Source organism: Camelus ferus, chromosome 3, assembly GCF_009834535.1.
Source record: "Camelus ferus isolate YT-003-E chromosome 3, BCGSAC_Cfer_1.0, whole genome shotgun sequence".
Classification (NCBI taxonomy): Eukaryota; Metazoa; Chordata; class Mammalia; order Artiodactyla; family Camelidae; genus Camelus; species Camelus ferus.
The window spans coordinates 297,348-321,068 of NC_045698.1; the positions used below are offsets into that span (position 1 = coordinate 297,348).

At 56.1% G+C, this 23,721-nt stretch overlaps 2 protein-coding genes across 4 annotated transcripts in view; one reads left to right on the plus strand and one right to left on the minus strand.

Moving 5' to 3' along the window:
• Positions 1-1,987: 1,987 nt before the first annotated feature.
• Positions 1,988-19,346, plus strand: EXOC3 (exocyst complex component 3). Of its 2 annotated transcripts, none has more exons than XM_032469167.1 (13): positions 1,988-2,048; positions 3,177-3,378; positions 4,949-5,168; positions 7,693-8,374; positions 10,062-10,179; positions 10,859-10,984; positions 11,972-12,072; positions 13,965-14,075; positions 14,157-14,307; positions 15,544-15,666; positions 17,654-17,815; positions 18,252-18,379; positions 19,041-19,346. In XM_032469167.1, exons 2-13 carry the CDS (start codon positions 3,235-3,237, stop codon positions 19,210-19,212), a joined length of 2,238 nt encoding a protein of 745 aa, XP_032325058.1. In that variant the 5' UTR covers positions 1,988-2,048; positions 3,177-3,234; the 3' UTR covers positions 19,213-19,346. The 2 variants fall into 2 exon arrangements, with proteins under 2 accessions (XP_032325058.1, XP_032325065.1); XM_032469174.1 differs by lacking the exon at positions 1,988-2,048 and adding an exon at positions 2,093-2,228.
• Positions 19,347-20,424: 1,078 nt separating this feature from the next.
• Positions 20,425-23,721, minus strand: part of SLC9A3 (solute carrier family 9 member A3) — a 41,500-nt gene continuing 38,203 nt past the window's right edge. For both annotated transcript variants that reach the window (XM_032469140.1, XM_032469155.1), the window contains exon 17: positions 20,425-23,252. In XM_032469140.1, coding sequence (XP_032325031.1) covers positions 23,249-23,252 — 4 coding nt within the window. In that variant the 3' untranslated portion in view covers positions 20,425-23,248. The remainder of the gene's footprint in view (positions 23,253-23,721) is intronic.

A 23,721-nucleotide genomic window follows, 5' to 3' on the forward strand; every position in this document is an offset into this window, starting at 1 on the left:
CTGCCCCCATCTCCTGGGTCTAACCCAGCTGTTACACATCCCGAGTGGCCCCCACCCAGCTTGCCCTCCCCTGCGCCCTCCCTGTCATCTGTGGTCTTCAGAGCCATCTGTGTGGAGACCTGTAGATGGATGTCACTCATTTTTGCTCCGTCACATGACTCTACCACCACCTATCCTGTTACTGCTGATGGCTTGTTCCCCACGCATGTGCACAGTGGATGGGGACAGACAAGTGAACAAAGAACCATGCAAGTTCTGTAAGGCATCAGAAGGGGATGGATGCTGCACAAATGGATTAGCTGGGGTCTTGTAGCCCAGGTGGTGGTTTTGTGGGCGAGGCAGCCTTTGAGCCTTGACAGGAACAGCAGACGGGGTAGGGGTGGAGATGGCCTGTGGGCTGGAGCCAGAGGGTGAGGAGAGGGTGGGGACGGGCAGGTCTGAGTGACAGGGGATCAGGGCAGGGCTTCCAGTGGAAGCAACCCTGGGCTGTGGTTCCAAGGTCTCATGGGCTACAGGGCAGGAGTGGTCCCCGGGGCCTCCCTAAGGACCATGCCAGTGCCGTGGTTCCTTCCTGAGTCTTGGCTGGTCCTCTACTGTCTGTCCTACACTTGTTTGCCCCTTTTTGGTTGAATTGTGGGTGTTACTTTAAAATTAAGGGAAGCAGCATTTCGTTAGTTACAGATTCTCTCTCAGTCTGTGGCTTGTGTTTTCATTTAGTGATTTCTTTAAAAAAGTACCAGTTTAAAATTTTAGCACAGCAAACTATCTTTTTCTTTATGGTTTATGTGTTTTGCATCTTAAAATAACTGACAGCTCCTCTGACTTAAAGCCCATTTTTTCCAGTATGAATATTGCCACACCAGCTTTTTTGAGCCTGGACTAGCCAGTGTGCAAACCCCTTCCACATCTAATCATTCTGTCCATTTATGATTAGGATGTTTTTCTCATAAATAACTGATTGTCTTAAAATCCATTTACTTGTGTTCTGAAAATTGGTATATTTGAACATATTTCTAGCTCTTATTTTGTAGTTACATATGATCCTTGGGCGTTTCTTTTCCTACTGTCCCTATGGGATGCTTGCATTTTTCTCTGCAGATCTAATGAAGTTGAAGCCAGGGCTAATCAATATTCCTGTTCTCCCAGAATAGACAGGATCTCAGGACGCTGTAGAAACACACCACCTCCCTCCTCTCTTTACTCCCACCGAGGCTGGGGGGGCCCTTTCTAGAAATGCTCCTGACTTGCTTCTGCTGAGGGGTTTCAGTGAGAGCTTCCAGGCTGAGGAGGCACTAAACCCAAGTGAAGTGCAGGCCCCCAGCTAGGAGTTCTTGGGGGGCCTTTCCTGACCCAAGGATCCCAGTACCTGGGATAAATTGCTTTTGGGGGATCTTTGTTTTCCCTGGCCCACTCTTGAACTGAGGATGCTTCCAAATGTTCTACAGTTATAATTTCAAACATAATTTTACCTTTTTGTTCACATCCTTCATTGCTCAGTTTGGTACTATTTTCATAAATTACTAGGGACAGATGAGATAATACTGGGATCACCACGCAGAGGGATTAGTAAGGAGCTGGGCCTTGGAAGGTGACCGCCGCTCAGCTGACTGGCAGGCTGTGGTGTGCGCGGAGACAGCAATGGGGGCTCCCACACCTCCACCTCCCCGCCCTGCCCTGTCTGCACGCGTGTGCTCACCCGCACGCTCTCCCAGGTGTGTGGCGTGGGGGTGTGTGTGTACGGGGTCTGTGTATGTTCACGTGGTGTGTGTGTCTGCGTGTCCACGTGTGTTTGTGTGTCCGCTGTGCGCGCTCGCGCCCCTGCCCCTCACCGCGCCGCCGCCCGGCTCTGCTCTCCTCGGGCTCCAGCCCCCCCGCGTCAGCCCCGGGCTCCCCGCTCCCGGGCCCCCCGGGCCCGCGATCTCGCCTACGCTCAGCGGGGACCCGCAGGTGCCGGTGCCAGCAGCCCAGGCCCCGCCCTTCCGGTCGCGAGGCCGGAAGCGGAAGTGCCCTCGGCCGCGAATTTCCGGGCGGCGGCGGCAGCGCGCAGGGTGAGGGGCTTGCCGCGGTCCGGCGGGCGGGTGGGCGGTGCTCGGTGGGGGTCGCTGTCCCCGCCGGCTGTCCCTTCCCCGGGCTCCAGCGGGTGCGGGCGCGGCCCGGAGGCGGCGCGGGCGGCTGTGGGGCTCCAAGGGGAGGCTGACGACGCGCCGAGGGACGGAGGGAAGGAGCAGGTGCAGAGCTGCCTGCGCGGCGACGGGCGAGGGGGCGCGCGGCCGCAGGGGGCCGTCCGGGCGCCGCCTCTGACGGCCGTGTGTCCCGCCCTGCGCGCCGGCGGCCGTGATCAGAGAAGGGAGCGAGGGCAGACGGCGGCCGCACCAGCCCCGTGAGCGCAGAAGGGCACTCGTGTACGGATGGGGGCCCTCTTTCTCGGGACCCTCGGGGTCTCCGACACGTGTGGGAATGGGGAGTGAGAAACGTCTCCGAGAAGCTCTGCGCAGGAAGCATGCGTGGAAGGGGACGTCTGACGGCTGAAGTCAGCCCTCCTCTGCCGGGCGCTCACCGCTCCCCTGTCGCCCTGGTGGGGGTGTCGGCGGAGCTGGCATGAAGGCAGGCTGGCTCGGTATCCGAGCACCTGTGCGCTGTATGCTGTACCTGAGCAGAGTGCCTTTTGCCCTCTCACCTGTGTTTACAATAGGAAATGGAATTTGGGGTAATGCAGACAGTGACGGTGCTGGAACTGAAGCTGGGCGTGGTGAGGTGTGAGCTGTCTCCGTGCTCCTGTGTCCTCACTGAGGCTCCCTGGCAGAGCCGCCCCGCCAGCATATTAAGTGAAGGCTCTGGAAATGAGAAAGTGGACCCATCTGGGGGAGAGAAGTGCCTTGGATACTGATATATTATATGATGAGGGGTCTGGGGTCCACATAGAGACGTCCTCCTTATGTTAATACCTATAGTTACCCTTTGTCCAGATAAAGGTAAAACTGAATTTGAACGTTTGTATTTCTCACCAAGGAGCTCATAATCCGAGTTAAGCTTTCTTTCAGGTTTATTGGATTAATGATCCCAAATGCTCTCCCTGTAGCTCCACGATGAACAGCTGATTGTTGGTGGAGGGGGTGAGTTTTGTACTTAACATTTCTACCTTCCTCATGCATCTTCCCCTCCTGTTCCCTGCCTAGTTGGCACACAGGGCACCTCTAGTATGAGAGGTGCAGGGATTCTGCCTGCTTTGCAACCATGAAGGAGACGGACCGGGAGGCTGTTGCAACAGCGGTCCAGAGGGTTGCTGGGATGCTTCAGCGCCCAGACCAGCTGGACAAAGTGGAGCAGTATCGCAGAAGAGAGGCCCGGAAGAAGGCCTCTGTGGAGGCCAGACTGAAGGTATAAGACCAGAGTGGCCACGGGCACCTGCTTCACTCCCAGGAGGGACAGGGCCTTTTATCTCGCCCTTCAGGTTCCTGCTTAACAGCATCATTGTGAAGATACGAAAAGAGACAGGCTTGAACACTACCTTTACTTAGCACTTTCCTTCCAACAATGTACTGCCAATCAGTAGATTTACAGGGAAGGCGATGGGAGTATTGAGAGCACTGAAGGAACCTTTTTAAGCATGGAAGTATGCATTTCACTTTTTGAAAAGCACTAGAATAATAACAGCTTTTCATATTTATTAAAAGCTCTTCTACCAACGGTCTCCAGAGGGCATTTTGTTTAGATCATTCAGCACACGCAGCAGTAGGCTGACTGTGCCAGGCGCTCTGCGGGCTCCGGGGTAGGAAGGAGGAGAGCTATTCACATTTATTAGAGTGTGTGAGAGTGAGGCAAGAAAGAAAACCAGTCTTTTATGATTTCGATTGGCTTTCAACAATTCATTTGGAGAGATGAGGTTTTATTAAAATAATGCACATCTGATATAGTTATTAAAACGTTAACATAGTAGTCTGCTATAGTGGACTGGCAACACAACAGTCTTGAGGATTTAAGAGATTCCTTTGAGGAAGTTAATTCTCACACGGATATGGCGATGAGGTCACTTCTCTGAAAACATCACATCATTAGCATCCAGGTAATGGCAGGTGTGATGAGACAGGAGGAGGATCCTTCATTTGTGCCAGCGAAGCAATCAAAGACCTGTTCGACTAATTTGAAACAATTTCATATCAATTTAAAAAACAGTTTGGACTTGTTATATTTTTATTCAGAAATTTAATCTGTTTTAGAATCTTGTGGGGTTAACTAACAGTCATCAGTAGTGACTTAGAAACCTTGTGTGGTCTGTTGTTAATTACTTTTAAACACAAATTAACGCTCCTGGGTGAAAGGTGTTCTTGGCTTTGATTGTGCTGCCTGGTCTTTCCTTGCCTGTTCTGTCCACTTGCTGCTGCTCCTTCTTGCCCTCTCCCTTCTGACTCCCTCTCCCTTCTGACTGTGCAGCTCCCCGGGTGGCATTTCCTGGGCCCTCAGTGTGAGTCTGAGTCTCACACGTACCAGTTCTGTGCAGTGGGGCCGGCCATCTTGGGGCTGAGCCTGGTTCTGGCTGAATGGCTGGACACCCCTCTCCCCTCAGGTTGATGAGCAAATCCTGACAGTTTCTCCCTCTAGACAAGACCTGTTAGGAAACCGAGGGTCGCCCGGGAGATCATATTTAGAGTCCTAAGGATGCCATTTCAGGGGCAGCCACCACCTGGGGTGTCCCTACGGTGGTGTCCCACATTTTCAGGCTGAAGGCTAGATGAGGAACTGTGAGATTTTCCCAGCAAAGCTGTGAAAGCCTAGTTCTGTGCTAAGACAGCAATGAAAAAAGAAAAAGTTCCTTGTGACTCAGATCCTTATTGGACTTTACTCTCTGCTCTGGGCATTGACTGTTCCCTGAACTGAAGCGTCTCTTCCCTGCATTTGTCCATGGCTGTCCCAGTTCCGCTTACCCCCGCCCCGCCCTTGTCTTCCCTAGGCTGCAATCCAGTCGCAGCTGGACGGGGTGCGCACAGGCCTGAGCCAGCTCCACAGCGCGCTGAGCGATGTCAAGGACATCCAGCGGTCCCTGGCCGACGTCAGCCAGGACTGGAGGCAGAGCATCAACACCATCGAGAGCCTCAAGGACGTGAAGGACGCCGTCGTGCGGCACAGCCAGCTCGCTGCGGCCGTGGAGAACCTCAAGAACATCTTCTCAGGTAGTGGACTGGGCGGGGCCACTGTGCTCCCCACGGCTCACATGTTTACTTGCTCTGTGGGAGATACGGGGGCGGTGTGTTTGTGGACCTGCTCGGAGTGGGTGAGAGGTGTGATTTTTGCCTGCACAGTCAGGTTCTTGTTTTGAACGGGGGTGGATGGTCAGTTGAGTAGGTAAAGACCAGAAGGCGGCTCGTGGTTCTGGTTTGTTAGGACAGAGGCACCGCCATGGGTAACGGACAGGCGCCGTGTAAGCGGCCTTCCTCAGCTGCAGGGCGGCTCCCCCGGGCCCTGCTGGTGCAGGGGAATAGAGGTGCAGCACACATCTGGGAAGAGCTCGCAGTCTGTGAGAGAAGCAGCGCCGTGTCCGGGCAGAGGGAGGGTGTGCACGGGACAGAGGCAGGAGAGAGAGGGGACACGGGGTGGGGCGTGCCCTGGAGTCTCTGTCATTATTGGAGCAGGCCTGGCGGGGTCCTCCGGCCTGGCTGAGGGGAGGGCCTAGGGGCAGGAGGGCGGGGGAGCGACCTTTGAGAATCAGCAGGAGGAGGAGTGTCCGTGGCCTGTTTGGGATCAGTGTTGGCAGGAATTCCCTTCTGGGGCTCCTGGTTGTGTTCAGCATGGCCCCCTCAGGCTCCACCCCCAGGGTCTGTCCCTCCCCTTGTTCCCTGGCCTCTGCCAGGGTCACCAGCATCCCAGCAAGAAGCCCTGGGATGGTCTAACCCTTGCCTTCCCTTATCTCTTGTCTGGTCTCGGCAGGTTCTCTCTGGCCTTCCCCAGACATGTCTGCACTTCCCCCAGCTCTGCTTGACCCTGAGTGTTCCCCTCCACTTACCACTGCACAGTGGCCTTGCTGCTGCCCCGTCACACTGTGGTAGTCTGCGTTCTGTTCCACCCCGTTCCTCTGGACCCTACGCCTGTGTCTGCCAGCAGCATCGTTGAGTGCATGGCCCCAGTCCCCTGTGCTTGCCCGTCTTCCTGTGGCTGTGTTCCGGGGCCCTTCTCAAGTCCCTCAGGAGTGACACCACTGCTGACTCCGCGGTGGGTGCTCGGGGGCAGCTCCTCTCGGTGACTGTTAGCTGCCTGGACTGGGACCGTCTCCCTGCCAGAGTCTCCTTTGTGACGTCTCACAGCCTTCTTGGCCCACTTCTCTCCTCCTGTCATTCCTGTTGGCCGGCAGCACTTCCTGCAGTTTGTGAAACTGCACAGCACCTGTAATGTGTGCTAAGTGAGGCTGAATGAAGCGAGGTGTGCCTGAGCTTGCTCTGCCCCTTTCTTCCTTTTCTGGGGCTGCACTGGGTCTGCCAGATGGTGTCCCCTGGGTCCCTCAGGCTCCGTCCACTCTTTTTCAGTCCTTTTTTCTTTCTGTTCTTCATACTTGGTCATTTCTCTTGTCCTGTCTTCAAGTTTGCTGATTTTTTTCTTCTGCTTGTTCAAATCTGCCTTTGAATCCCTAAAGTAAGATTTTCACTTGAGTTGTACTTTTTTACCACCAGAAGTTTTCGGTTTCTTTTAAGATTTCTTGTCTTCTCATGGGTATTTCCATTTTGTTCATGTATCCTTTTCTTGACTTCCTCCACATTTTCCTTTTGTTCTTTGAGCATCTTTGAGTTGTTCAGAGATCTTGTTTAGTCCACGGTCTAGTCTTTCTCAGGGATGGTTTCTGTGGGTTTATTTGCCCTTTGAATCTCTGTGCTTCCTTCCGTCTCGTGCGCCTTGTGACGCTCTTGTTGTTAAACACCAGATGTTTGGGTCCAGTATCGTGGTGACTCTGGGAATCAGATTTTCCTCTTTCCCAGGGTATGCTGGCTTTTGATTTTTTGTTTTTGTTTTTGATTGTTGTAGGCTGTCTCTGTTGAGGAACAGGCTGAGATGTAAACTCAAGGTTTTCTTAGGTCTTTTCTGAAGCTGTGCCTTTGCTGGTCATTTGCAGTCACTTTCTGAGCTCCCCTGTAGATGAGGCTGCTTTTGAATGTCTTGGTCTTTAACATCTGGTTTCCAAAAGGGAAAAAGAGAAAAACGAAGGGGAAAAATGGCAGCAGCCCTTTAAACCCCCTGGAAGCCACTTCAGCCAGAGGTGGGTGCGCAGCAGTGGCCCCGCCTCTGTGTCAGCACCTCTGTCACCAGAGCAGCGGTCAGCAGCCGGAGCACAGATCCCCAGCGTTTGGAGGACAGCATCCTTCTTGCCAACCTTGGCCCCCTTATTGCCAACCTTGGCCCCCTTAAGCTGTCTGCAAGCTGCTCCGGGAACACGTGGCAGGGGTGGTGGGGATGAGGGATGGGGGGTGGGTAACTGCTACTGTGCTAAGAGCTGAAATACACCCAGATCGCCCACAATTCACTGTCCAGGCCTCCCCTGGAAGCCTCAAGGGCCCAGTAGACTCCGGAGTTCCGAGTTACTTAGATTCTGTCTGTGCAGGGGTCGTGCAGGTGAGGGCAGACTCCCGGGGCTCCCGTCCCCGCCGTCTGCCCAGAACCTGCATGGTCCCTTGTCTGGGCTTTCTCAGTGCTGTTGTGTCTCTACCCTAGTGCCTGAGATCGTGAGGGAGACGCGGGACCTCATAGAGCAAGGGGCACTCCTGCAGGCCCACCGGAAGCTGATGGACCTGGAGTGCTCCCGGGACGGGCTGCTGCACGAGCAGTACCGCATGGACAGCGGGAACACGCGCGACATGAGCCTCATCCACAGCTACTTCGGGAGCACGCAGGCGCTCTCGGACGAGCTGGCCAAGCAGCTGTGGATGGTGCTGCAGAGGTGCCTGGGCACTGTTCGCCGGGACCCCACCCTGCTGGTCTCAGTCGTCAGAATCATCGAAAGGGAAGAGAAAATCGACAGGCGCATACTTGACCGGAAGAAGCAGACTGGCTTTGTGCCTCCAGGGCGGCCCAAGAACTGGAAGGAGAAGATGTTCACCGTCCTGGACAGAACTGTGACCACGAGGATTGAGGGCACGCAGGCGGGCACCAGGGAGTCCGACAGGATGTGGCTTGTTCGCCACCTGGAGATCATACGGAAGTACGTCCTGGACGACCTCATTGTCGCCAAGAACCTGATGGCCCAGTGCTTCCCTCCCCATTACGAGATGTTCAGCAACCTCCTGCGCATGTACCGCCAGGCCCTGAGCACACGCATGCAGGAGCTTGCGTCAGAAGACCTGGAAGCCAACGAGATCGTGAGCCTGTTGACATGGGTCTTGAACACCTACACGAGGTAACTGCGCCCTCGCACCATGTGCTTCTTGTCTCGTCCAGCTGTGAGACGTGCCGGGTCATCTCGCTCAAGGCGTCTGCTGGCTGATGGGTCTCTCTCCTGGCCTGTCTGCTCCCCAGGCCGGGCCCTGCCCTGCGGGCTCGCGCTTTGGTGTCGGTGGTGCCTAGGCCCTGGACTTCAGCTGTGCTGACGCCGGGTACTCACCGCGCTGACCCGCTTCCTCCTGTGGTAGCACCTGAGCGAGGGGTGGGGGGGTCACCCACTGGTCCCGTGACGCCCCATGACCTGCAGAGTCAGCTGGCTCTGAGGAGACACCAGCTCGCTTCTCCTGGCTCTGACAGCCCTGCGTTTGCTTTTTTCCCGCCGCTGTGCTGGGAAGACCAGTGTCTTTTCTGCATTTCAGCCTTAAGGTTTTGTCGTAAAAGGGGCGTGAGCCACTTTGTGCACGTCTCAGCTTGAGGGAGGGTCTGAAAGGCCCTCCCAGTGGTGGCGGTGCTTGAGGAGGGGCCTGCAGAGAGGAGGACACAGTATCCCAGCCTGTCTTGTTGCTAGTTAGAACTTAAGTAAGCCTCTCATTCTAGCAGTAGCTTTTGGGATATTTCTGTTCGTGTTTTGTTTTTAGGTAACTATTTATAATAAAGGATATGTGCATTTTCCACAGAACATTGTAAAGAAAGGAACCGTGACCACCGTGGTGGTGCGGCTTTACCGTGTGGGGCCCGGGCCTCATTGCCTCCTGCGCTGCCCCCCGTGATCTGGGGTTCCTGCACGCGGGTCCCGGTGGGCCACCCCTGAGGGGCACAGCCACCGTCCCGTGGACTTGAGGGATTTGAGGCACAGGGAGGACCACCCCCGAGGGCGTGCGGCTAGGGCTGGGGAGCAGGTTGGATTCCGGGCTCCGGGCGTGCCTGTGCTCTGGCCCAGCCGCTGGGTGAGTGCTGTGCGCCCGCGCGGTTCACGCGGCACGTCCTAGGTGCTGGTCTGTCCTTGGAAACTTTGACAGCTTCGTGTGGGTCACCACGTTCTGTCACGTGGGACTTCCTCACAAGGAAAGTTGAACTGCTTTCATGCTAGACACATTTTCAGGCTGAATTACAGTTCTTGGGCAAAAATAATCTAGATGGTCAATAGTTTTTTAGCATTTGCAGACGTTCATGCAGAATTTTCTCACTCAGGAGGACCTTAGATTTCTTATGGGTGGTGGACTAGCTGTTAGTACTTTCTTGTGGATAAGGCATGAGTTTTCTGAGCAGTCGGACCTTGGACTTACAGGAACCCAGCCACACCCCTAGGTATTATATGTTTTTTATAAAAGTGTTTTTCTGAGGCTCGGTCCACATCCCCATCTCCCTAGGCACGAGATGCTCTTCCTTGCTGCCTCGTGTGTCGGCACAAACATCACATGCTCTCTGCTCCGGTCCTTGGGTCCTTGTCACCTTGCAGGGATCAGCAGTGCCAACCTTAGTGCTTGTCTGTTGTTCGCTGCTGTCCTGTCAGCCCCTCCCGTCTGCCAGGCCCCCGTCTCCCTGGAGGCGCCCCTGGGGGAGCAGACGCCTCACCCCTGGCCGCCAGGCCTGCCTCCCCTCCCACCGCCTCGGGGGTGGCTGGGCATGTGCACGTCTGAAGTGGCAGCAGAGCGCGCTGTTGGCCTGCAGCAGGTCTGTCTCACCCCTGGTCTTCCCCATAGTGCGGAGATGATGGGCAACGCGGAGCTGGTCCCGGAGGTGGACGCCAGCAACCTGGAGCCTTTGCTTTCTCCGAACGTGGTCTCTGCGCTGCTGGACACGTACATGTCGACGCTGACTGTGAGTGGGAGGCGAGCGTCCCAGGCAGGCGGTGTCTGGTGCACAGACAGCCAGGGGGCAAGGGCAGGCGCCGGACCCTGTCTTGGCATTGACTTCCCAAGCACGTGAGGGCTGTTTCTGGAAAGTGGGTGCGGAGATGTGTGTTTGCCAGTGAGGTGAGGAGAGGAGAGTGGCCCTTCTCTGGCCCTGGATTTAGAAGCTGTCTGGGGCGTCCATCCTGCAAGTGGGAACCTCCTCTGGCTGGAGGATGAGTCTGCCGGTCTCAGTGCTGAGCCTGGGAGTGGGAGGAGGGTAGGCAAGGGATGGAATGCCGCCCGGTGACCTCCAGGTGGCTCCAGAGTAAGATGCCATGGTTGGGGTCTGCTCCTGGGACATGGTGAGCCTGACACCAGCCAGTGCTGACCGGGGCTCTGATGCAGTGCTGGGAAGCAGGGCAGCCCTGTGCTCCTGAGGTGACAGTGGTGGGTCTGGTCTCCAGGGATGGGCCTGCCTCCAGCATGACCGTCGTCCAAAGGGTTAAGTCGACAGAGGCTGGGGGACACCGCCCAGTGGAGGTGGCTCGAGGGGTGGTCCCAACTGGTGTCCCCTTGCTTGGGGACAGAGCTTCCCTCTGCAGCTGCTCCACTGAAGAGCGGCCTACTGACTCCGAGGCCTGTTGTCTTCTCCCTTCCTGGCCCAGTCGAACATCATTGCCTGGCTGCGGAAGGCCCTGGAAACAGACCGGAAGGACTGGGTGAAGGAGACTGAACCCGAAGCTGACCAGGACGGCTACTACCAGACCACACTCCCCGCCATCGTCTTCCAGGTGCGCCCGGCCTTGGCCAGTCCTGCGCGGCCTGGGTTTGCGGGCTCACAACACACAAGCCTGCTTGTGCAGAGACGGCGAGAGCCTGCCGCTCTCCGGATTTGAGGACCCGGGGGCCGGGCTTGCCAGCGCTCCGCAGTCCCATGGTCGCTGTTGCTGTTTTTCTGATGTATTTGGTCTTAAACCAGAACCTAACTATATGTTATGTGTGTGTGGTGCTCAGGTTTGAGTTTGCTTGTTTGTTTCTCGATGTAAATGCCCAGGATTTGTCTTCGTAAATGCTACCTAAGTGAGTAATCTGACGCATCTAGGGACGAGTCCTCTAGATTTCAGCCATCATTATGAGTGTGTTTTCGCAGCTGGCCTGCTTCTCGGTGCCCGGCACCTGCTGGTGTCCCCTGCTTTCCTTCCCCTCCTGGCCGCCCACCTTCCTCTGATAACAGTAGCTGGTGGTGGGTGGGCTGAGTCGACTTGGGATGGTCTCCTTCTGCTGACACGGCTTGGCTGCCCGCTGGGCTCTGGGTGATCCTGCTAGTCAGCGGCACACCGGGCTCCCCCTTCCCCTCATTCTGGGGTGAGCTCTGCCCTCTGGCCCTTCTCCATCTTACCACATCTGGCTCCCCTCAGCTCCTGTGAGTCCTAGTTCTTAGGAAACCCACGTCACAAATGACTGCCCGGCCCCTGGTTCCCACGTGACCCCAGCCACCCCAGCCACCCCGATCCCCAGGCCCCTCGTCTCCTGGTGAGAACGCACACTGCCCCCTTTGTAGGCTAGCCGTTTGCAAGTGATGAGGAAATGATTCACTAGGTTTTACCCAGTGGGAAAGTTTTGTTTGTTTAACTAGCTTTATTGTTTTTCAAGTGGTTTCGTTTTTTTCTCTGAATTTGGATAATCTTAACTACCAGGCAGCAGATGGGGGCTTACATAATGGGAAACTTGCACTCTTGTGAGTTTGTATCAGAATTCATAAGTTCTCCAACTTTTAGATGTTTGAACAGAACCTTCAAGTCGCTTCTCAGATAAGTGAAGATTTGAAAACGAAGGTACTAGTTTTGTGTCTTCAGCAAATGAACTCTTTCTTAAGTAGGTATGTATTCTTGCCAGTGTGCTCATTTAGAGTGTGTGTGTGTGTGTGTGTGTGTTTTAATGAAAAGCAAAAATTTGTATCAAAGAATTCAACCCTGGATTCCCTATAGATACCTCCTTTGTTACGTAGAATTTGAGCCTTTTCCTACTATCTTCCCTTTGAACTGATTCCACATCCCCTGAGGTCCCAGACATGCTTTTGGCGTGGGGGGGCGCTGCCGCAGTGCGGCGTCAGAGCCCCCTTCAGGCAGCGTCCCCGTGTCCTGGTTCCACCACCAGCAGAGCCCGCCCTCCACGGCAACACCTCCTCCCTCGGAATTGTTCCCAAGGAAGGTTTTCCAGTGTACACAAGCTTAGAAAGAAAGGCGTAAAGAACTTACCCCATCATCTTGGTTCAAAAGCCATTCCCTTTGAAGCCACCTCGCCTCTCCTGGTTTCCCTCCCCTCACTCTGCGGAAGTACAGGTGACTTGAATGATGGGTGGGACGCTGACCACCTGGGGCAGCGGGAATGCACGCTCACGGCCCTGCAGCCCTGCCATCGGGGTTCTGCACCCACACTCCACCCGCCTCAGGTGGCGCGGTGCTGTCTTGGGAACCGGCTGTGTGTGAGCGGACCCGCGCAGTTCACACCCATGCTGTTCCAGGGTTGGCTGTCCTTTAGAGCAAATCCCAGACTTTGTGGCCTTTCATCTGCTACCCTAACTACTGTGCCACTGGCCCGTGTGAAACGTGCACAAGCCTTCTGGGGGCCCATCCGGCTGGAGGCCCATCCATCCGGGGGACCCAGCCAAGTTTGTGTTGGGTTTTCCTGCTGATCTCGAGCCTGTCTGCTTATAGCTGTGTGCTCGGACCAGGCTGGCAGAGGCTCTGCCTCGTGGGGCACAGTACAGCAGCCCCCCAGGCCCCTGGTTTGTGGGGACGCACAGGTCATCCTGCACAGCATCTCCTGGCCTGGCCCTCGAGGGGCTGTTTGCCCCCAACCACAGGTTGGCTCTGAAGGCTGTGGGGCTCCTCTGTGCTTACTCACTGCTTTGCAAGGGCCTCACATTATGTCTGTCAGGGGACGCAAGTCCCTTGTCCCTCGTCCTGCTCTGGTGGCTCAGTGCTGACAGCAGGCCCCTCACCTAGAACCCTGTTGGCTGGCCATCCAGGGGGTCAGGGCCTGAACCCCCAAGCCTGTCCGTCCGTAATGGTCGTGGCCTGAGTTAGACACCTTGTTGGAAGAATGAGGTGGGATTTTTCCACAAAGGGGAAGTTTTCCTCATCAGCCTTAGTTGTTTGATTACCTGAGCCCCACTTCGGACAGAAAGGTGGAAAAATGCTTTATCATGTCCCTTCAGTTGCCCATTTTCAGTTTGCTCTTTTCTTAAGATCTACTGTTTTACTGTTCTTCTACCCCACGCATTTGAGAATCCCCATCGTAAGTTCAAAACGAAATATGTGGGTATCTCAGTGGTTTGTATTCTTGACTCCTTAAAGAATCTAAGTTATTTTTAATTTGATTTCTTCAGGGAAAGTTTCAGAAAAGGACATTTGTCTGACACTTGGTAGTGTTCCCAACACTGTTGTATGTGTTTCTAGATGAGTTATATGTCAGACAAAATAAAACTTTCCAAGTTACTTGCATGTATTTCAGAATGTTTCTATAATCAAAATATGAGCCACATTTCAAAGCCTGATGTGAAATTAAATTTTAATCCATGTAAGATGATTAACTTCTCTGTTCTTCTGTTAGTGTAGTTTGCCTCCGCCCTACAAATGTTTTGTTTTTAAAGACTCATCTGGTCAGACATTAGTGATGCAGAATTCATCTGTCAGGCGTAATGTCTGCGTGGTGCCGCAGACCCTCGGGGTTCTTCTGTGCTCTGACGCGGGCTGTGTGTGTCCCCAGGTACCGGGAGGAGGCGCAGGTGTACAAGGAGGAGCACCTGAGGAACCGGCAGCACCCGCACTGCTACGTTCAGTACATGATCGCTGTCATTAACAACTGCCAGACCTTCAAGTGAGGGGCCTGGGGGCGCGCCAGGGTGGGGGCAGGGCCGGATCGAGGTCCCCTCACCCAGCCCTCACTGCTTCCTTGCAGAGAATCCGTAGTCAGTTTGAAGAGGAAGTATCTGAAAAGTGAGGGGGAAGCAAGTGTGTCCCTGAGCCAGCCGAGCATGGACGGGCTTCTGGACGCCATCGCCAAGGAGGGCTGTGGCAGCCTGCTGGAGGAGGTCTTCCTGGACCTGGAGGTGGGCGCTTTCTCCTCCCACCACAGGCGGCCTGAGCCGCGTGCACATTTGTCTGCGGCGGGGGTCAAGCCTGTGCTTCTCTGGGCCGTGGGTGCTGCGTGTGACGCAGGCCCGCATTGGGGGCCCGCTGGCGGGTAATTGGGTAGAGACATCTGGTAAAACTCAGAGACCGAGCTACTCGGTGGAATGCCAAGTAGAAACAAGGCTGATTGTGCTCATTAGCAAATCCTCGATAGAAGAGCCATACTGGGAGCACGTGCCGGCCGCACACACTTCACAAGGCTGGGCTGGGTTTTGAGCCAAGGTGCAGAACACTGTCTGACCAAGTGCGCTCAGATCATGTCAAAGGCACAACACACGATGAACAAGTAAGTGTACTTCAGAAATACAGGAATGGCTCGGCATTGTCTAGAATTGGTGGAAACCAGAATATACTTTAAAAATAGAACCATGATCATCTTGGGTCCTGCTGGGTAGGAACTCTTGGGGTGACTGGTGGGATAATTCTGTCATGTCTGTAATTTTCTCGAAAGTGGTTTAGAAAACAGATGACATGTATGCATTTAAAATTACTTCACAGTATTAGAAAAGACAAAATGAAAGGGAAATAGACAAAAGACACAGAGAACTATTTCACAAAGATTATAAACGTCCTAAAATGAAACAAAACAGTCTTACGTGTCCTCTTCAGAGAAATGCAGATCAAACTGAATATTCCTGTTGCTTAGCAAGACAGCAGGGATTAGGAACATTGCTACCACGTGGGGTTGAGGGCACGAGAAGAGAGACTCGTATTCGCTATAGAACTGTGAATCGGTACAGTGTTTGGAGACAGTTTGGAAACCATTATCGAGGTTTTAGCTGCATACTTTCTGACTGAGCAGTTCCACTTTTAGGAATTTCACCTAAAGGTAGATTCACTGCAGCATTTTTTGTAATTGCAGAATGTGAGAAATTTTAACTGTCTGTCAGAGTTGGTCAGTAACAGAGAATCCACATAATAAATGGATGTAGTCAGTTAAGATAAAATGTGTATGCACCAATACCTACACTGAGTGTAGCGTAAATCTCATGTAGTTAAAGTGTGTATTTGCAGAGTGTTACAGGAGTATTGCTGTCACAGTCGGAAGGAACGTCAGGCAGATGCAGGAAGGTGGGCCCTGTGTGCCACCCTCCCGATGACTCAGTCACGTGGGGACAGTGTCCAGGGGTGTTTTCTGTGGTCTGTGCTTTCAGCAACATCTCAGTGAGCTGATGACGAAGAAGTGGCTGTTAGGCTCGAACGCCGTGGACATCATCTGTGTCACCGTGGAAGACTATTTCAATGATTTTGCCAAAATTAAAAAGCCTTATAAAAAGGTAAGAATGTGGGCACAGTCGTGTGGAGTCCAGCTGGCATCTTGTGTAGAGTTCAGTGTCACTAGTTCTTTGAAGTTCATGGGTGGTTTTATTAACCCAAGGCAGGTCAGAGAGGTCCGTGCCTGAAGATGAGAGAGAGGTGGAGGTGACAGGGCATCTAATAACCTCGCTGCCCCCGACACCCCACTAAAGCCCACACTGACCTGGCTGCAGCCCCAGGATCCTGTGGGTGGTAAGGACCCTCCAAAGGAGGGTGGGGGCAGCGGCCGTGGCTCGGATCAGAGGCCTCTCCATGACCCTGCTCAGCCTACAACGAGGCTGCCGGCCTTTCTCCACCCGGCAGAGGCCTGGGAGCTCCTACCAGGCACAGGGGACACCCGGGGACCATGTGTGGAAGCCGCCTTGGCTGCCTGTCTCCCAAGGTCCTGTTCCCGGCCCATGCTTAGATGGCTTTTCCTGGGGTGTTGGGGGTGTTCTCAGAGCCATGTGTAATTCTGCTGTCTTTGCTTTAAAGTCAGGCTTTCTGTGTGATGCTGGTTTATGGAAGTGAGTGGTATTGGTATATGGAGAACTTTGTGAAACTTTCTCGCTGCCCCAGGACGTGTCTCCAGACCCCTTCAGTTCCCCCGTGGACAGTGGTTTCATCCTCTGGTTCTTACATGCCCGTGTGTGCTCTTCGTCCTGCAGCCCTGGCTTTGTCTGACTTTGACTCGTAATCTTAAAGGAGATTCCTCCAGCCCATCCCCCGGTGGTCCCTGTACAACTGTCAGGGAACCTTTGGTGGTTTAGAGGTCGGTGGGGCCAGCTCTGGTCAGTTTTGAACTTCCTGTTGCTTGTACAACTTTTGGTTCCACCTTTTATTTTTAGATACTGTGGACTGGGATTTAGTAGTTGGTGTCTGATGTGCCTCTGTGTGTCGTCCTTGGGCTTGGGCTTGTGGGCTCAGCCAGCCCCCAGCCTGGGCGGCTGCCTTGGCACACACGGCCCTTCGCCTGGCTCAGCTACGGGTCCCTGCAGCTGCTGGGTGCCGTCTCCCCTTGCCTCGCGTAGAATGCCCCAACTCAGTGCAGGGAGCAGAACCTCTCAGCCTCCCCGCAGACCCGACTCCTGGGCTCTGGGCTCCAGTGCCTCATGTCACATCCTCATAGCTGTGCTGCCATGTTTGGGGTGACTGCCCAGGTCCATCTTCCACTAAGGGTGGGCTCCCCAGAGGAGCGTGGTCTTCTCTGAAGCTGACCTCCACACGTGGGCTCAGGATTCATCTTCCCTGAAGCGCCTGTCCTACCACATCCAGAGGCTGGCAGCTGGTCAGCCTTCCATGCACGAGGTGCAGTGTGTGCTTCCTGCGCATTAGGCCTGTGCGCCCTTCCACCTGTGAGGGGCAGAGCGGGGGCCTGGCCCAGGTCCCGACTTCTCCCACTGAACCCACACTCCGTCCTGGGGGTAGGAAGCTCAGAGACGCGTACAGGACGGCAGAGCGAGGAGGAGTAGACCCGAATCCCTCCGGGCGGCCCGTGAGCACCTGGATGGGTCTCTGCAAAGCAGGTGCCGTGCCAGCGCCCACTCCTCACATGTGGCGGGAAGCCGTCCCGCAGTGAGTCTGAGGGTGACGCGTTGGTGAGGCTGCCAGCCGGCGTCCTTCTGGGAGCGTGATCCTGCTGGCTTTCTGGAACGGACACACACATCTCTGCGTGAAGCAGGACCAGTGGGCACCACCCCGTGAGGCTCGTGGCCAGCCAGTGCGTTTGCCTGTGTTGCAGTCACAACCATTTCCACCTTCCTTTCAGCATTTACTTTACGGAAATACAGTGAATGCTGCTGGGATTTTCTAAAACGGCGATCATAATAAAATCACAGACGTGCTTGTTTTGCTTGATTTGTTCACTCTGAACCGTGTGTCGATGACAAGCGGGAAGGACACGCTGCCTGGTCACGTTGGCTTCTGCCTGACTTAGTGCCCAAGTCTGACCGTGTGTTTGCCCCTCAGAGGATGATCGCCGAGGCGCACCGGCGTGTGGTGGTGGAGTACCTCCGGGCCGTCATGCAGAAGCGCATCTCATTCCGGAGCGCTGACGAGCGCAAGGAGGGTGCCGAGAGGATGGTCCGCGAGGCCGAGCAGCTGCGCTTCCTGTTCCGGAAGCTGGCGTCTGTGAGTGCCGCCCGCCCGCTGCCCATCTCAGGCCCTGGCCAAGTCAGGGCAGTCCCGCCGCCTGTCGGTTTCCATCCTTAGGACCTTTTGGGCCAGTCAGTCAGGATCAGTCACGTCAGGAACCAGCTCACCTGTTGGTTTCTTATTCTGTAAACTGACCCTGTGGTTGAGGGCCAGGCACTGGGGACGGCGGCTCATGAGAGGTGCCTGGCACATCCTGAGCTGCGGGGCTGACTGCAGGGCCCAGTCACAGGCCAGGGTGCTCCCACCCATCTCCCCACCCCATCTCTGCTGGGTCCTCCCGCGAGTGCATCCTGAGGTGTTTCCCTGAAAGAGGTGGGTGCCAGGCTTGCCGGCTAGGTGGCCTCGGCCGGAGAGGGTGTGACAGAGACTTGGGCATGTGTTGTGCTGAGCATGTCCATGCCCTGTCTTGCAGGGGTCTGGGGAGGATGTGGATGGGTACTGTGACACCATCATCGCCGTTGCAGAAGTCATCAAGCTCACGGACCCTTCTCTGCTCTACCTGGAGGTCTCAACTCTGGTCAGCAAGTACCCAGATATCAGGTATGGTGGGGCCCTTTCCGAGATCATGGGGAGGAGGGAGAGCCTCAGGCAGTAGGTGTGAGCCTGGTGGGGTGAGTGTGGCATGTCTGGGCTCCTGCAGGGACCAGCGTGCAGATGCAGTGTGGGTGGAGTGGGCCTGGGACACAGTAATGGTGCAGCTGAGCCGAGGTTCTCACACCTCCTGGTGTCGGACGGAGCCAGCGTCACCGGGCTAGTGCACTGGGGGGAAGCCAGCAGAGCAGAGTGGTTTCGGGAGGCTCACCTTGTGCTGCGCTTGAGGTGGATTCAGAGATGGAAGCCAGGGCCCCTCCGTGTTGGGGGTAAGGAGGGAAGGGCTGTAGGCTTGCTGGCTCCCCACTGCCTCAGCCGGCCCTCTCTCTCTGCCATTGCTCTGGGCTCGTGTTAGTGGAGAGAACTGGTGGCTGTGTGCCTTCCAGGTCCTCCCGCCCTAACTAGGCCATCCATTCAGCAAACATTCAGAGAAGCAACGCTAAAAACCTGTGCAGTTGTAGACTGAAAGAAAGACCAGGGTAAGATGGAAACTCAGTCTTTAGTGCCCCTGGTGTGACAGGGGAGACGCCTTTTCTGGAGCCCTCGGTGGGGGACTAGAGTCAGCTTGGGCTGAGAGGCTGCAGGTGCACCCCTGACGGCCCTTCCCCAGGGACGAACACATCGGTGCCCTGCTGGCCATGCGTGGGGACGCCAGCCGGGACATGAAGCAGACCATCATCGAGACGCTGGAGCAGGGCCCGGCCCAGGCGAGCACAGACTACGTGCCCATCTTCAAGGACATCGTGGTTCCCAGCCTGAATGTGGCCAAGCTCCTCAAGTAGCCAGTTCTGACCCACCTTGGGTGTCGTCCGGGGCAGCCCAGTGAGCAGGGCTCGGGGTGGAATGCCCTCCTCACCTCTGCACTGTGCACACACGTCCGAAACTGCTCAATAAAGAGTAAACTGCAGGGAAACAAGGATGTCTCATTTTAGGTCTTCTTCTTGGCCATGGTTCTGTGACACCCAGAAGCTGCTTTAGGTTGTCAAGACGCATGACCTCTGCCAGGGCCCCGCCTGGGGCCCCCACGTGCCCCTAGAGTTGCAGCCTCTCTTCTGCCCCCCTTGCCTTCTGGGGTCGGCTGGGGTCTGGCGGCCCCCCCGACTCCACGGGGCAGACCTGGCATGGGCGGTGTGGCGGGTGACCCTTGAGCGCCAGGCCTGTGAAAGCGGACATGGATGCAGACGTTTGGTGCGTGTTTCAGGTTCTGCGAGCTGCTGTTCCTGACAGTCCCTGAGCCTCCTTTTCTGTCCCTACACAGCCTCTGCCTCATTTTTCAAATCAGTCGTTACTTTTACACTAAGTTAATTGCAAGGCTGCTTCTGGAGTAAATGTGAGCCCTCCTGGCTCCGGCTGGACAGCTTTGCTCCGCCGGGCTGGGCCTGGGTTGGCGCACGTTGACGGCTCTGGCTGAGGGGTGGAGGAGCTCGCCCCGCTGCTCCTCCGGCAGGTGCCCTGCATCCTGGTTTCAGGAGGGAGAGGCGTCCGTGGTGGACGTGCCGTGTCCTGCCTTCCCCTGTGGGATGTGTGTGCGGTGTTGATGCTGGGTGAATGCTGTGCTCTTATTTCACCCTCAGTAGTTGTGAACATTTCCCAGGCAGGACTTCCTGCCTCCTCCACCGGCCTTGTCTTGAGCCTGCAGAGGTCCGTGCCTTTCCTCCCAGGCTCTAGACCCCGCTGTCTTGGCCCACTTTTTTTCAGCCCCGGGCCCACCTGCTTTGGGCCACTCGGGTGTGGCAGGAGCTTGATCCTCCCACTCTGGCTGGGTGGGGCCTGCCCCTGTGTGCAGTGAGTGGTGTGTGTCCACTGCCTCTACTGGGGAGGGACCAGTTCCCAGGGCCCAGAAGCCTCTTTGTGCAGTCAAGGGGCTGTCACGCGTGCGTGCGCGCACATCCAAGGCAATCTCAGCGCCAGGATGCTGTCTGCATGCAGGAGATGGCTCCTTAAATCCTCCTTGATATGATTTCTCACTTAGAAACAAAGTTTTCACCCCAAAATGCCTTAAAACATTTTTAATAGGCTTTATCAAGCAGTCCTTGTAGGGTCTGTGGTGGCCCCCTGCCCGGACACTGCCAATAGCAAGTGGGGCAGCTCTTTAAGGCACGTTGATTGTGATTAGGGTTACACAGTCTGACTAGATTACATTCACAGAATTAGCATCCACAATTTTCACCCCTCCTAACTTGAAATACATTTCAGTGAAGTTCCTCAAGTCTCCTTTCACAATAGAAGACCAACAGCACAGTTATGTGAGCACTGTTACAAAATTATTTTCAAGAAAATACGGACGTGAGAAATGACTCCTAAATTTGTGTCTACCACAAAGTAGGCCAAAGTTCAGTATTAAATAAATAGGAATTCTTTCCTAATAAAAGAATTGATAATGGTTTTCCTAAGGAAATACATTCATAAGACTTTGTTTACATTGTTTTACAATGCCATGAAACGTATCCACAGCACTAGGGTTTATAACACTGTCACCAGACCAGTCTCAAGCCGAAATGGCCTGGAACCTCCGTTCAGGTATCTGTACTTCGCTGTGCAGGTCAACAAACAGGAAACCTGCCCACCCACCACAGAGGACACCGGCCACAGAACTGGCCCAGGAGAGGTTTGTCACCTGGCGGTTTAGTATCTGCAGCATCCAGGAACCGCCCCGAAGCCGCTTTCCCCGGCTCAGCCTCCGGCCCTGCAGCGGTGAATCAGCCAGCGGTCCAGGGAGTTGTTAAGGCAGCTGGAGGTGCTGGACCAGCCAGGCTGTGGACTCTGGACGACCCACTCCCACCGAGTGTAGGCAGAGCTTGTACCTTCCTCCAGGTTTTGTTGGGCAGACAATGGCTGGATTTTGTGCTCACGGGGTTGCTCAAAGTGGATGTGGGTGTGGGGAACAAGCCCTGGAAAGCACATGTCCCTCCTGTAGTGTGACGACCGGGCCAGTGGTTCCAGGAGAGAGCAGATGCGCCATCAGCCTACAGAGCTGACTGGGTGAACACTGCGCCTTCCCTGCTGTCTAGTGTTTTTCTCAACAGCAAAGTGTAAACTTCCCATAAGAGATCGATGTGCAGCTCTGAAACCACAAACTGCTTGTAATCCTCGCCTGTGACGCAGTGAGAACGCACATCGTGGGAACGTGGTCTCAGCACAGCATGGACGGTTCCCTGAGCAGGGCTGAGCCTGGCTTTAGAGATGCTTCTACGAGTCCACTGTCCCTTTACTGCCCCACAAGCCCTCGTCTGAGGAGGTGAGGGCCACCTCCCTGCGTCACTGCACAGTGCCTTACCTCCCCCCTCCAGAGGACTGGGGGCTCTGTCCAAGTCCCCGTGGCCCCCCAGCAGTGGTGAGATGCCTGAGCAACCATCCGGCCCGGGTCCATTGAAAGACCTGCTGAGATTCTAAACAAGACTGCTGAGCAGAGGCCTCACCCACTCTGCTGGGGCTGTGTGGGCACACCCATGCAGCTGGCACAACCCCCTACCCATCCTGGGCCATCTGCCAGTGTCAGGTAGGACCACTCAGGCCAGATACCAGGTGTCTGGGGACAGGACAGCACCCAATGCCCAGAGGTCACCACACCAAGACTAGGGTGTGCAGGACAAGCCCTGGGGCTGGGCATCTCAGCACAAAAAGGATGCTCAAACAGGATGTTCCTGCAGTTGCACCTGTAGCCCATGTGACAGGTGGCTGAAAGGCCTGGTGAGTGGACATGAAGATACCCCACACCCCGCCCTATGGGGGGGGGGGGCTGTTGCCCTCCCTGGGTGCTTGGAGAGAGGCCAGCCTTGGTCTGGAATCCTGGGTTGGTATCACACTAGGTAAATCTCATTTTGTTTGGGTCTCAGTTTCCCCAGCACTGCTGATGAAAATGGACACGAGGTGGCAAGAACTCAAGCAGAGAATATCCCTGAGTCAGGATGACAATGGAAACAGTAACACACAAGTGCCAGCTCAGTTCAAATACAGGACAGGTGGATAGAGGGACCACAGTGGAGTCTCCTGGCAAGAATGCCCGCACTCAAAAGGTGGAGGAGGCACATGGCCCACTCCCTGGCCCAGAGGGGCCTCTCCATACGGACCCCAAGGAATTCGGAGATTCCAGGCCTTGCAGCACATTTGGTCCCCTGAGAGTCCGGCTCCTGTCCATCCGAGCACTCACCTGGATGGGTGAGTGCCCAGGGCTACTCCAGGCCACCGGAAGACTCCTGGGGAGTGAGGCCATGGAGGGGATGACTCCAGGCAATGACCCAGGGATGACCATGAAGGGATGACCCCAGGTGGGCCCACCCGTGGCGGGTGGAGACCCCTGAGGGCGAGGTCGTGGCGGGGCATTCTGGGGCAGAGAGAGGTCATGTGTGCAAACCCAGGGTGGGGGTATGCATGGTGGGGTGGAGACTCCTGGGAGGCGAGACACTCCCGGGGCGAGGTCGTGGGTGCAGAGCACGGATGGGCTGCCGTCACAGCGGCGTCTCCTCCTGCTCCAGCGCGTGCGGCGGCGCGTGGCACGACGGCTGCAGCGACGCGAGCTTGAGCAGTGCGGGGCGGCGGCGCGCGCGGGGCCGCTGGAACGAGCGCCGGCTGTGCACGCGCCGCGCTGCCGCCGACCGCGCGTGCGCGCCCATCAGCCCGCGGCGCTCTGGCCCCGCCCCCGGCTCGGGGTCGGACGGCGCGGCGGGGACGGGGCTTCGGGCGGTGGGCGGCACCTGTGCGGTGCTGGGCGGGGCCGGTAAGGGGCTGGGCGGGGCTGGGCTTGGGGCACGCACGCGCGGGGGCTTCTCGGTGGCGGGTGGGGCCTCCCGTCCGGTCAGCGGGGCGTCCGAGCCAGTGTCACCTGCGGGAGAAGCGGGCGTGAGCGCGGGGCCGCAGGGCAGTGTCATGCCCCTCCGCCCCCAGAACAGGAGGGACCGAGGACCACATCCCAGTGCAGGGGCAGGTGTGAGCCCGGAGGCGAAGCAGCGGGAAGACGAGCCGAAGAGGCGCCGGACCTCGTGTCCCCGGCTCGTGCCCAGAGGGCGCCCTGCGCTGGGCGGAGGGCAGTCTCTCTGGAACCTGCCTAAGCCAGACTGAGCTGCCGCGGGCCGGCCCTCGGGGACCCCTCCCCGCACCCTCTCCCTGCACTTCTCTCTCTGAGGTCTCTCCTGGACTCATTTGTGTCACGTGGCCTTCCCAGGGCCCCGGGCCTTTAGGGAGAAAGTCAGATGTTCCCCTTCCCACGTAGTCCCCCGCCCAGCCTGTGCCCCGTCCCCTTGAGCTCACATTCTCCTAACCGACAACCTGAAACAGTCAGATCCTCAGACAGC